General features: G+C 49.6%; 2 protein-coding genes across 2 annotated transcripts in view; both read left to right on the top strand.

Moving 5' to 3' along the window:
* The window catches only part of LOC310769424 (uncharacterized protein), a 291,952-nt gene extending 280,524 nt beyond the window's left edge, over window positions 1-11,428 (top strand). Inside the window, exons 7-12 of the mRNA XM_083628771.1 lie at window positions 9,713-9,871; window positions 9,980-10,084; window positions 10,202-10,307; window positions 10,563-10,625; window positions 10,872-11,054; window positions 11,144-11,428. Coding sequence (XP_083484897.1) covers window positions 9,713-9,871; window positions 9,980-10,084; window positions 10,202-10,307; window positions 10,563-10,625; window positions 10,872-11,054; window positions 11,144-11,157 — 630 coding nt within the window. The 3' untranslated portion in view covers window positions 11,158-11,428. The remainder of the gene's footprint in view (window positions 1-9,712; window positions 9,872-9,979; window positions 10,085-10,201; window positions 10,308-10,562; window positions 10,626-10,871; window positions 11,055-11,143) is intronic.
* Window positions 2,257-4,160, top strand: LOC310768042 (uncharacterized protein). The gene is made up of 6 exons (XM_083625744.1): window positions 2,257-2,528; window positions 2,682-2,796; window positions 2,907-3,043; window positions 3,229-3,348; window positions 3,481-3,595; window positions 3,974-4,160. Exons 1-6 carry the CDS (start codon window positions 2,449-2,451, stop codon window positions 4,148-4,150), a joined length of 744 nt encoding a protein of 247 aa, XP_083481870.1. The 5' UTR covers window positions 2,257-2,448; the 3' UTR covers window positions 4,151-4,160.
* Window positions 11,429-12,121: the final 693 nt, after the last annotated feature.

Genomic DNA, 12,121 nt, shown 5'->3' on the forward strand with positions numbered 1-12,121 from the left:
TGCAGAGCCATGATGGGATTATTTACTCCTTCCTCCTACAGCTCCCTGTTTTTGTTCCTCGTCTGTCGGTGGTACCGTGTTCGTGTCCAGTGACGGATGCCCTTGTCCTGGAAATATCTCTTTCTGTAGGTCTTCTTCGTGTTCTCCCAGGAACTTGTCTTTATCACTCACAGTCTTTATTCTTCTCTTCTTCCCCTTGTATTTAAAAGACAAGCCTTGGGGAAACTCCCACCTGAATGGTATGTAGTTCCTTTTCAGCAATATCACCAGGTCCTTATAATGTCCTCTTGCGTCCAAGATACTCTTAGGGATGTCTTTAAAGATCTCAATATAAAAATCTTCAATTCGAAGGGTTGTTTGGTAATGCAGGTTCAGTATTTTATCTCGCTCCTCCTTTGATCTTAGAGTTATAAGACAATCTCTGGGTCGATTCTTCTTCTGCCTTGTTCCCAATCTAAATGCACTTTCTATCTTAAAATCTTCTTTCTCCAACTCCTGCTTCCAAAAATCAGAAAATTCTTTTGTCAAATAGTCCACCAAGTTGTCTCCTTCCTTTTCCGGCACAAGTCTAATCCTTAAATTCCTCTCCTTACGTTGCATATCCTGCATAGAGAGTGCCAACTCATACTCATCCAGTTTCTTGTAAACTGGTGGAAATTTTTCCTCCGCAGCAGTTGCAATTTCCTTAGCTTCCTCGGCTATCTTTCGTGTTGTGGATGAATCTTCCAATAATTTCCCAATTGCTTCTGCATTTGAGTTCACTTTGTTCCCAAGGTCGGTTATACTTTTTGTATTTAAGTCAATTTTCCCAGAGATTTCTTCAATTTTTTTATTTGTTTCAGCAACTTGTACTTTAGTTTCAGCAACTTGTACTTTAGTCTCTGCGCCTTGCTTTTTTAATTCCTCCAAAGAGTCATTTATCTTCTCCAATACCTTAGCAAATGATTCTTCTGTAGACATTGCTTTCACTTTTGACTTTGCAACAACTGTAGTTCCAGAGGCTCCTATTACAGAAGCCCTTCTTTGCATGGAAGGGTCAATTTTGTATTGTCTGCCAGATCTCAAGGTTGTTTCTTGTAAATCCCCTTTCTCTTTACCATCTGCCATAACAAAGTCTTTTAGTCAAGGTCATTCCCACACTTTTGAGCTATCAAACAAAAGTTCTCAGATTTTAAACTCCACTTGTTGCTGAAACAATTTGTAAGTCCTCTAGAGGGCGTAGAGTCAATTCTTTACTTCTCAAAATTGTCCCACACTCTTCAAAAAAAAAAATAACAAAAGTTTCCTAGTCCCTTCCAATTTTTCTTTTCTCTTTCAAGGGAATCCCAATCAATAATGTCCTGTAAGTAACTTTGCAATGCAACAAAATCAATGTTTCAAGTTGGAAGTAGCCAAAGTCAATTAAAGATACTTTATAGCCTTCTTATAGCAACAGTCCTTAGCCGGTTCCTTTTCTCCGGCAGTCCGATCCCAGGTAAAAGAGCAGCGGTACTTAATTCAATTCTTTTAAATTGGCAGGGAAACACTTTAAAATCTTCTTCCCCCCCCTCCTGCCTTCGGGGAGGGAGTTCTTTGCTTTGGTGGTGGATTTCTTAATTCCCACAAATTTCCTCTCAAGCAGTTACAGCTAGAGTGCCTTTCGCTTTGATCTTGCTACAGAACGGAAAGCAGACTTCCTTTTTAGTGCTTGTCCGTCTCGGTGCCCAATTTCTTTGCTTTTAGAGTCCAATTTATATTTTAGCGGTCAATCCTACTCACGGATAGTTGTTCTTTTAATCCAATTTCGCCGGAAGAAATCAGCGCTCTCCGCTGTTGGCGACGCGGCTTCGCTTCGCAGGCTGGGTGAAGACGACTCTCAGCACCGCTCCAAAACCCCTCCGCTGCTCCGCAGCCTTTAAAAAGGCTATTTCACAGCGTCGGGGGGGCGCAAAGGTGCCCGCCGAGTCTCCGGTTCACAGGCAACGCGCCTGTGATTTTTGAGGGCCCCCGCTTCGCCGTAGCTGACAGGACCCGAACCCACGAAGCAGATCTCTCCCGGAGCTCCGGGTGAGATCCGCCATTAAGCGCTGGCGCTAACCGGAAGTCGTCAGGACAAGAATCTCAGCCAAGGGTCCTGAAAAACATGGGTTCAGGGAATGGGGAATTCTCCTCCTTCTGGAAGCAGACTGGCAAGCTTCTTCTCTTGGCCCACAATGGATAGGGGAACTGGCGCCCTAGAGCTGCCTGGGTCCAGTACTCCCAAGGACCCTGAGTGGTACCATGGAAGGAAGAGGCTGTGGTGGCACAGGTCAAGGGTCCCTCTTTCAATGAGGGATAGAGGGGTCCGCCTGCAGACAGCCCCGCTTCCTTGTACTCTCCAAGCAACCCTCTCCTTTTCTCTGACAGGTGGAGGTGCTGCTGGAGGCCTTCTATAAGATCGCCCAGGGGCCTACAGTGCAAGGCAGAGACATGGCCGTCTTTGCTTTGTCCATCCTGTCACACCAGCACCTGGTGAAAGTGGTGGAATATCTCTTCCAGTTTCTCTTCAGGTATGGAGCCCTCCAGGTTCGACTGGGCTAAGGGGAAGGTTGGCACGCTGCAGGGCTTGCTCAGAAAGCCCTTGCTGCCATTTCCTCTCTCTGGAGCATGGCAGCAAGCAGAAGACTTGAATCTGACCATTGCTTTTGTTTTTGCATTCACAGAGACTGTGAGAGAGTTTGGAAGGAGGTTTTAGCATCGGCCGATCCAGACCAACTGATCCATGTCATGGCCAAGCAGATTTACCAAAGCCCCTTGGCGGAATCTGCCACCCAAGTGGTAAGGACCAACCACCTGCTTTCTGGCTTCCTTCTTCCCAGGGTAATATCTAGGGGTTCCCTTATTCTGCAGAAAGCAGGGAAAGTGACTTGCACCTCTCTCTCTTCCAGCAACATCTCACCAGCCTCTTGCACGCCATCCTCAGGATGGAGGACTACAAGGCAGCTGTGCGCCGGAACTTCCCACAGCTGCTGATCGCTCTCCTGGGGATGGTTGTCAACTTCCATTACGACCAGGAATTCCTCGGGTGAGTAGTGTGTTCCAAAGAGACCAATGGAGTCCTTTCCCCTTCAGCCTCGGGGGGTTTTCATTCCAGCTTGGTTTTCCAAGGGAGGCTCTCCTTCCGGCGGCTGCTAGGAAGGAAGGATGGGGAAGGAATTTGAGTGTGTGGCAATGACCCTCCTGGTGATCATGGCCTTGCTTTGGTTCCAGAGGGGCTAAGGGAGTTCTGCACCTCCTTCTTGGCACCACGGGAGAGGAAGTAGAGACGGCCATCGTCGACCAACTTTTCTGCCGGGAGAATTTCAGCCAGGGGTTGTCTGCCATGGTGAGGTAAGAGGAAGAACACGGTAACCTTCCCCAATGGTCTGGCAAACGGAGCTAAGGCATGGGGTTGGACTGTGCCCCTGTTTGCTTCCTGTGGTGTCTTTCCCTTCCTTACCAAGATCTGCTTCTCCATTTCAGAGCTATCGGAAAGCGACGCTGGTGGATCCCTCCCATGGTGGAAAATATCACCGCTGCTCTCGAGGACTGGGCATTTGCCGGAATGCCACAAGTTGCGGCAGCTATCTACATCGAGGTGAGGGGGACTGAGGTGCAGGAGGAAATGTGTGCAGCAAGGAGGCCCTGGCTTGGTTTCGGTCGAGTGTTGGACTTTGTGTTCTTTAGCTCCCTTTGTGTCCTTGGTTCCCCAACCAGCCTTCATCAGAATTTGGACCTTGCAGTTGCCTTTACCTTCCAAATTCTGTGGGTTATGTCAAGGCTACTTTGAGCCTAAGGACTGTTGCCTGTTTTAGTGCTCCTCAGAGTAGACCCATTGGATTTGATGTACATGACAAACTTTGGTCCATTCACTTCAGTGGGTTTGCTCTGTGCAGAATTGCAAATGGTGGGTAAAAGGAGAATGTGCCTCAGCCTCTCATCACTGAAGAGTTTCTTTCTCTTTGGGCCTCTTTAGCTGCTCAGCTGCCATCTGCTTCCCTATGAGGATACACTGGAGCAGATCCTCAACTGGCTGGAACATGACTACCTGCAAGTCCGGAAGCTCAGCATCAGAGGGATATCCCTGTTTCTGGACTCTGACATGGCAAGTGATGCTCGGAGGGAGGGAGGGGGGTACAGATTTCCTTTCTAATCATGGCCCAGCACTCTTTTGCTGGCACAATACTGAAGAGCCTGTGCTAAAAGGCGTGAGGCATTTCAGACCTTTGAAAAGATTCTCCCTTTTGTGTAGGATCCCTCGCTTCTGCGGCTCTTGCTGCTGGATTCCCTCCTTTATGCAAAAGCTGATGTCCTCCCAGAGTCTCACATCTCACACGGACACAGGACCGCTGCTACTCTGCTCTCCTGCCAGGTCAGCTTCTGAACAGAGCTGCGCAAAGGGAAGCGTGACTGGACGCAGGGGTTTTATTTACGCAAAGGTTATGGAAGTTTCGCGTTTCCTGACAAGTGTGAGAAGGGAGAAGGCTGCCAGCGTTGAGTTGCTGTGATCTCCTGCCAGGAGATGCTGGAGAGAGGAGCCAAAGGCCAAGAAGGGCGGCTGCTTCAGAAGTCCAGCTTGTTGGCAAACTTGTGAGTACGCTGAAGCCCCGGGGGGGGGGGAGGAAGATGGCTGCTGCTCAGGAACAGCAAGGCCATGAGAGCTACCCCGGTGAGAGACTGAATGGGGCCAACTGGGAGGCCTGGTCAAGAAGAGCAAGGGGGTGGTTTGTGGCCACAGGGCTCTGGAGTCCAGTCCAGAAGGAGCCGGCCCCACCCATGCATGCTGCTGCTCTGCTGAGTGAGAGAGAGCAGAGAGAGCTCTGCTTCTTGAAAGCAAGTGTGGACGCTTTGCTGTTGCCCCACCTGGAGGGCGTTAAATCGGCTCAGGCCGCTTGGCAGGTGCTGAGGAGTCTGTGCGAAAGCTCAGCAGGAGCCAAGGGCCGGGAGGAAGCCGAGGGCCAAGGGAGCAAGCCTCAGGCTGAAGTGAGAGCCAGACCAGAGGGGGCTGTTCCGGGAAGCTGTTTCTTTGCTTCGACACGTCTGTGTGCTGGAGAGCAGCTGAGAGCTGTGGAAGAGGGCACAGGCTGCACCCCAAGAAGGAGTGGGGGGGCAGGCCAGGCAGGCCATTCCAAGAGCTCTGAGAAAGCGAAAGGCTTCGAAAGTTGTTTGTGCTTTGAGACGACGTCCAACAGCGCTGGGAAGCATCCGCTAGAGGCCCAGGCTGCCAAGGACACCGGCCGGCGTGGAATGTCAACAAAGCAGGTTCCCAAGGCCAGTTCCCAGCAAAGACGTGGGAAAGCAGCAGGCCAGGAGGAAAAGAAAAACAAGGCGTCTTATCACCTCACAGCTGCGATGGCGTCTCTGAGAAAAGGCAAGAGCCTTAGCCGGGGAGAGGCTGTGGCCATGGCAACCGATGGGAACGTGAGCAACGGCATGGCATCTTTGGAAAACAGCCAGAGACACTCTTTATCTCTCGTGGTCGATTCCGGAGCCTCGCATTGTCTGGTGACATCTAGAGGGCTCCTGAGGAACTGCAAGACAGTTAAAACTGGACGCTATGTTACCTTAGCAGATGGGTCTCAAAGACCACTGACTGAATCTGGGTTTCTATATTGTTCTTTTATAGATCATTGGGTGCAAGCTTTTGTGGTCCCAGAGCTTGCCCACTCTCTGCTAAGTGTGCCAGCTCTTATGGCTGCTGGGTTTGATGTTCTGTTCTCTAACAATGTGTGTTCCTTCCACAGGGATGGGAAGAAGATCTACAGTGTCCAGAGAAGAGGCACGCTCTTTCTGGTGGAGATGCCCATTGCAAATGGGACTGGTGGGAAAATGGGGCTGGTGGAAAATGGGGCTAGTGGAGAGTCCATTGACGACGCCCAAGGGCAGTGTGCTAATGTCCCACCACACAATGATTGTATCCACTTATGGCACAGGAGATTTGGGCACGTAGGGTGGTCATATGTGAAGAAGGCCACAGGCAACACCATTGGGTGCAGGTTCAAAGCATGTGACAAATACCTAGATTGTCAAGCCTGTAAGCAATCAAAGGTCACGACATGCTCATACCCCAGGTCTGAGAGGAGAACCAGTAAACCCTTTGAACTTGTGCATGCAGATTTGTCGGGCCCCATGCAGACACCTTCTCTAGCTGGATCTAAGTGGGTTTTGGTTCTGGTTGACGATTTTTCTAAACATTCATGGCTTTTTGCGCTGCAACAGAAGTCAGAAGCAGCTGCACTGATCAGGGATTGGATCACAGCGGTAGAGCTACGGTTCTCTACCAAGGTGATTTCCTTTCAATCTGATCGGGGGGGGGGAGTTCACAGGTTCTGCGCTGCAATCGTTCTTCAGGCAGAAGGGTATCAGTCATCGACTGACAGCCCCCCACTCTCCGCAACAGAATGGGGTTGCAGAGAGAAAATTTCGCACGCTACAGGAGTCAGCGAATGCTATGCTGGCAGACTCGGGTCTGCCACAGCGTTTTTGGGCTGAGAGTTATAAAACAGCTTGTTTCCTGCAGAACAGGGTGTTCAATTCCAGTGTAGGAGACACACCGTACCTTCTGCTGCATAGGAAACAGCCTAAAGTGGGTTTTCTGCGCACTTTTGGATCTACGGCTTGGGTTCCCATTCCAAAGGCCATGCGCAGAAAAGGTGAGCCAAGATCCAGGAAGATGATCTTTGTAGGCTATGAGCCGGGTTCAAAGGCGTGGCGTTTCGCATACCCTACTGGCAACCAGTCCAAGCTGCTTATTAGCGGCAGTGCTGAGTTTTGCGAGCAGAGTGGGTGGAAGCGTCTTCACGGGAATCCAGATGTTCTGGTAGACTCAGATGAGGAAGAGGAGGAGGACGAGGCTGAACCTGTTGCTGAGGTGCACAGTCCACAGCCACAGAGTCCAGAGCAGGGATCTCCAAGGGAGAGGCTCCGTATCTCTCCAAAAGGGAGTCCCAGGACCCCTCCAAAGGTCTCTGTCAAGTCGGAGCTAAGGAGTGAATCATCCTCGCCAGCAGGACCAGCTGTTCGCCCTAAACGGCGCAGCAGGTCAGAGGGGGATGTTTCTGACACAGAAGATAGTAGGGTTGATCCAGGTGATTCAGGCGCAGTTCCAGAATTCACGCTGAGGAGGTCAGCAAGATCAACCAAAGGGAAGCCACCTGAAAGGTATGAAGCCACGAGTGTCTGGGTTGGTGTGGCTAGATGTGAACCTGAATCCTTTGAGGATGTTCAGAAGTTGCCTCGGGAAGAAGCCAGCAAATGGCATGAGGCGATGCAGAAGGAGATGAACTCAATGGAGTCTCTTGGAGTGTTCTCACTCACACAGCTGCCGGCTAACCAGCAAGCTGTGAGCTGCAGATGGGTTTACCGACTTAAACCCACAGAAGCAGGAGAACCACAGTACAAAGCGAGATTAGTGGCCCGTGGATTCACACAGAGACGGGGAGTTCACTTCACAGAGGTCTATTCGCCGACCTCAAGGGCGGAGACTTTGAGAACGTTTTTGGCGATAGCAGCACAGAGAGGTTGGAAGGTGAACCATTTTGATGTAGATGTCGCCTACCTGAACTCAGATCTCCAGGAGTTGTACATGCTTCCTCCTCCAGGGTTCGAAGTCAGTGAGCCAGGCGTCGTGTGGCGGTTGCACAAATCCATCTATGGATTACGCCAATCTGCCAGGAATTGGAATATGTGCCTACATGAAGCCTTAGAAAAGCTAGGTTTTAAGAGATCTCTTGCAGACAGTTGTCTTTACATTAGAGATTCAGGCTTGCAACAGCAAGTAGCCCAGGTGTTTGTTGATGACATCTTGTTGATGACAAGGACAGGTGAACAGGTGGAGAAGTTTGCTAAGGAGCTTGGAAAGCGGTTCAAGCTGAAGCAACTTGGAGATGTCAAGTCCTATCTAGGCGTAGAGATCACAAGAGCAAGTGATGGAAGCTTTTTGCTTCGCCAGAAAGGTAAGATTGAACAGTTGCTTGAGAAGTTCAGGATGTCTGATTGTGCAGGTGCCAGATCACCCATGGAGACTGGGTACGTGAAGGAGTGTCAGCAAGTAGAACGCGTGGTGTTCGAAAATACTGAACTCTTTCAGTCAGCTCTGGGTAGTCTGTTGTATCTGTCACAGTGGAGCAGACCAGACATAGCGTTTGCTGTCAATCTGCTCAGTAGGGAAGCTTCAAGTCCTAGTGTGCAGGCCTGGAATGGTATTAAGCGGGTGCTACGTTACCTGCAAGATACCAAAGACTTTTGCCTCAAGATGTCAGCTGAGGGCGATGTCAAGCTGACCGCCTGGGTGGATTCGGATTGGGCTAACCTTGAGGACCGCAAATCAGTGTCAGGCCTAGTGGTGAAGTTTGGGGACTCAGTGATTGGGTGGAGGTCCCGGAAGCAAAGTCTCATAGCGCTTTCATCTACTGAAGCCGAGTTCAGTGCGTTATCAGAGGTTTGCAGAGAACTGGAGTTCTATGTGTGTTTGGTCGAGGAAATCTGTGGAGAGAATTGTCTGCCCGTTGTGGTGCATGAAGACAATCAACCATGCCTCAAATTGGCTGAGACAGGGCAATTCAAGGCGAGGACCAAACATTTGGACATACGGTTCCGAAATGTATGTCAGAGCGTTCGTGAGGGGCTAGTTGCTCTGAAATACTGTCCCTCAACCAAGAACCTCGCTGATGGTTTCACAAAACCATTAACCTTCCAGAAGCACGAGGAGTTCTGTGAGGGTCTGTGTATGGGGAAAGCATTGTTGGCTATTGTCCCCAGATGCAGGACAAGAGGGGGTGTGGAGTTTGGAACTGACAGGGTTAAAACTCCGTGGTGTCCTGAATCTGGGAGGAGGAGGAGCTTGTCGCAGAGAAGTGACTCACAGCGTGTGTCTGCTTTCAGACTTGCTTTCACTTCTCACTGAGCAGCCGCTCGGCACAGAGGCTGCGTGTGTGCTTTTGGAGCACGGCTGAGAATGTCACCGAGTTCCGATGGAGTGTGACTGTTTTATGGCTTGTAAATAAACGCTTCTAGAGATAAGAACCGAACTGTCTCTGGACTTGATTTATCCCTCATCTCACACGGACACAGGACCGCTGCTACTCTGCTCTCCTGCCAGGTCAGCTTCTGAACAGAGCTGCGCAAAGGGAAGCGTGACTGGACGCAGGGGTTTTATTTACGCAAAAATAATAGGTGCAACAATTCCTCTGTGGCCTCCTTACAGGTCTGATACTCATCACAAGCCACCATCAAGTCATCAACGTACTGAAGAAGCACCTTTTCCCCAGGTACTGATTTGAATTTAGCCATCCATACTTGAATTTAGCCATCCATGTCCTCCCAGAGTTGATAGAGCTGGTAAACCAAGCCTACCTTTCCGGGGACCTGGAAGAGGAAGAGCTGAAGATGCTGGCGGCAACTTACTGCGGTCTGGCTGCCCGTGTGAGTATGAGGAAAAACATGACATCACACACGGTGGAGAAGGAATGCTTTGGAAGAGGAAGGGTGGGGTTTAGACTGGCATGCAGCGGAGATGTTCTGGCTTCAGGAGGCTGTTCTTCTGGAGCACCTTCTCTTGGAAGCCTGCCTGGAAAACACAGGGGGAGAGTCACCCCACCCCCAGTCTCCCCCAGGAGGAGGATAGGGGGCTGAGCAGCCTCAAAACACCCCAGTGGGCAGGAGAAAGGAAACTGCTCTGATGAGAAACACAGTCTCTGATGTTTTCTGCCTACAGGAGGAAGACTCCATCCGGGCATCAGCCATCGAACATCTGGGGCTGCTTCGAGGCTGGGTGAGAGACCAAAGGCTTCCCATAACATCAACAGAAGAAGAAGCCATTAACGAACTGGTTGTTGTCCTCATTCACCTCGAAGACGAGGACGAGGTGGCCAAGGTGAGGGCCAAAGAGGTGGACTTATGCAGTAGGAGGGAGGGATTGTTCTCAGGAGCTTCCAAGACTATGTACCGCAATTTGTAACCCTCTTCTCTTCTTGTGTTGCAGGCCGCAAGGAGGGCTCTTTCCCATCTAGCCCCAGAAGTCAAGTGGTGGGCGCGTCCGAACAAATTTAGCCTCCACTTTGCTCTCCACCAGGCTGCCAAGCATCTGGTAAGTTCCCTCTGCTTCATTGGCAGCTTTGCCCAGGGATGTCTTTGGGAGTGCAAGGCTCTTCTGCCATGCTCTCAAGCCCCTCTGATGCCACTTCTCCTTTGTCTTTGCCGACAGAGCAAGACCTTCAGCAAGGACATCCTTCGGAGTGTTGCCTTGTCATGTACGAAGCTGTCTGCAAACAGGCTGCCAGCAGTTTCCAGGGTGGCAGCTCTGCTTCTGGGTAAGTCAAGCAACGTCCTTCCCTGGTAGGGATGGACAGAAATGTCTTGGTAATGATGGCAGGGAGGCTGGGCATGTCCCCAGGCCACCTGCTAGGTAGGCCTTCATCTGTGCCCAGATCTTGCTCTGAGTGCTTCGCGAGGGTGGAGGCCTCTAGATGCAGCAGAGCATACCTGTCTTCCTGCCAAGCTGCCTCTGTCTCTGCTTGCTTTGCACTGAGATGATGTCCCTTTTCTTGCCCTCTCTCTCTCTCTAGGTCATCTGGCTTTCCGGGATGCCGGTTTCATCCACAATCAAGACATGGCATCCTATGACACATGTGAGTGAGACGTACGGAGGGCAGGGAGGGATGCTTCTGCTGAGAAAGGTCTTCAGGGGAAGGCAAATTCTCAGATGTATGTTCAGACAGAGGTGCCACATGATGAACATGCAAAGAGGAATGGAATGTGACTTCACTGCTCTCTCTCACACACAAACACACCTGATGGCTGTTTTCATATTGTTGATGGATGGCTCTTTTCCTGTGCATCTTCACCTTGCTCAACCTTTCTCCCTTGCCACTCAGGGCTGGAAGAGATGCAGCAGCACGAGGAAGAAGGGCTCAGGCAGACAGGGAGGAGCTGCCGGAACATCATGCAACGGGCCTGTAAACATCAGCAGAAAGGCAGGGTCCAGCGCTTTTTGAGGAGGCTGCTCTACTGTGGTCACAGGGAACCTTACCCACAGGACTTCCTGAGCTGCATGCCAGGTGAGTGAGGCATCTGGTGGGCTGTTGGGACATCTGGTGGGCTGTTTGGATGGGACGTTTCTCAAGGAGCCCCTTTCTCCTCCTGACAGAACATCCGCAGTAGCTCCAGGCCAAGGCAACGTGAACATCAGAGTTGTGCTGCAGAGATACCATCTTCTGCTCTCCACGGGATCCAGTCTGGACTAGCGCCAAGAACATCAACACCATCAGGATCGACCAAGAGGAGTGGTGCTGCCCTCACGACCCTCTGTACACAGTGGTAGGAAACCTTTTTGTTGTTGTTTTGTTTCTTGTTGATGTTGTTTTTGATTGTTGATTTTATTGATTTGAATCTCAGGGTGGTTCACAACACGAAGTATACGAAGCACAAAATACATAATAAGAATAATCACAGCACAAAATTCATAATAAAACTTTCAGAACATAATATAAATTAAAATAATAAATACCTACTAAAAATAGCCACAAGACTAATGTATGCACACTAATAAACAATACAAAAGCCCTGAAACAACACTCCAGCCCACAAATACAAAATCTAAACATAACACATTTAACAACCATTTAAAACAACCCCACCTTCTTAAAGAAGGCTGATATATTAGATTTAGAAGGTTGGAATATGAGGTTTGGATGGCACACCTACCTAACACACAACAAAGTGGCAGTGCATAAGGACTTTTTAAATCATATAGTCAGAATTTCATTATACAAGGTCTGGGATAAGTACCACAGACTCTTAGAGCCCAAAATATCCTGGTGGATATCCCGAGTGGAGATGATAACGGTAAAAAAGACAAACATGGACACAAATTGGGTGACTTACCAACAATTAATAAAGGTAGAACAGGGCCAATTAAAAATCAAATCGTATGAAGAAATTAAACAGTATTGTAACGGCTGGATTCAATATCACCAAATAGTGCATATATTTAATCAGGATAAGAAAAATGGTTTTGGAGAAAAGAAGTCATTATTACAAAAGGAATTAGTACAAACTAATAAAAAGACCCTATCTAGGATGTATGATCTACTTTTGGAATGGGAACTCAAGGATGAGATGCTAA

The sequence above is a fragment of the Podarcis filfolensis genome, assembly GCF_964270895.1.
Source record: "Podarcis filfolensis genome assembly, chromosome: 8".
NCBI classification, from domain to species: Eukaryota; Metazoa; Chordata; class Lepidosauria; order Squamata; family Lacertidae; genus Podarcis; species Podarcis filfolensis.

Coding starts and splice junctions, on each gene's coding strand:
- LOC310768042 (XM_083625744.1), top strand. CDS start 2,449: ATGGCCGTCTTTGCTTTGTCCATCCTGTCACACCAGCACCTGGTGAAA. Junction 2,529..2,681: donor CTCTTCCAGTTTCTCTTCAG/GTATGGAGCCCT, acceptor TTGCATTCACAG/AGACTGTGAGAGAGTTTGGA. Junction 3,349..3,480: donor GGGTTGTCTGCCATGGTGAG/GTAAGAGGAAGA, acceptor TCTCCATTTCAG/AGCTATCGGAAAGCGACGCT.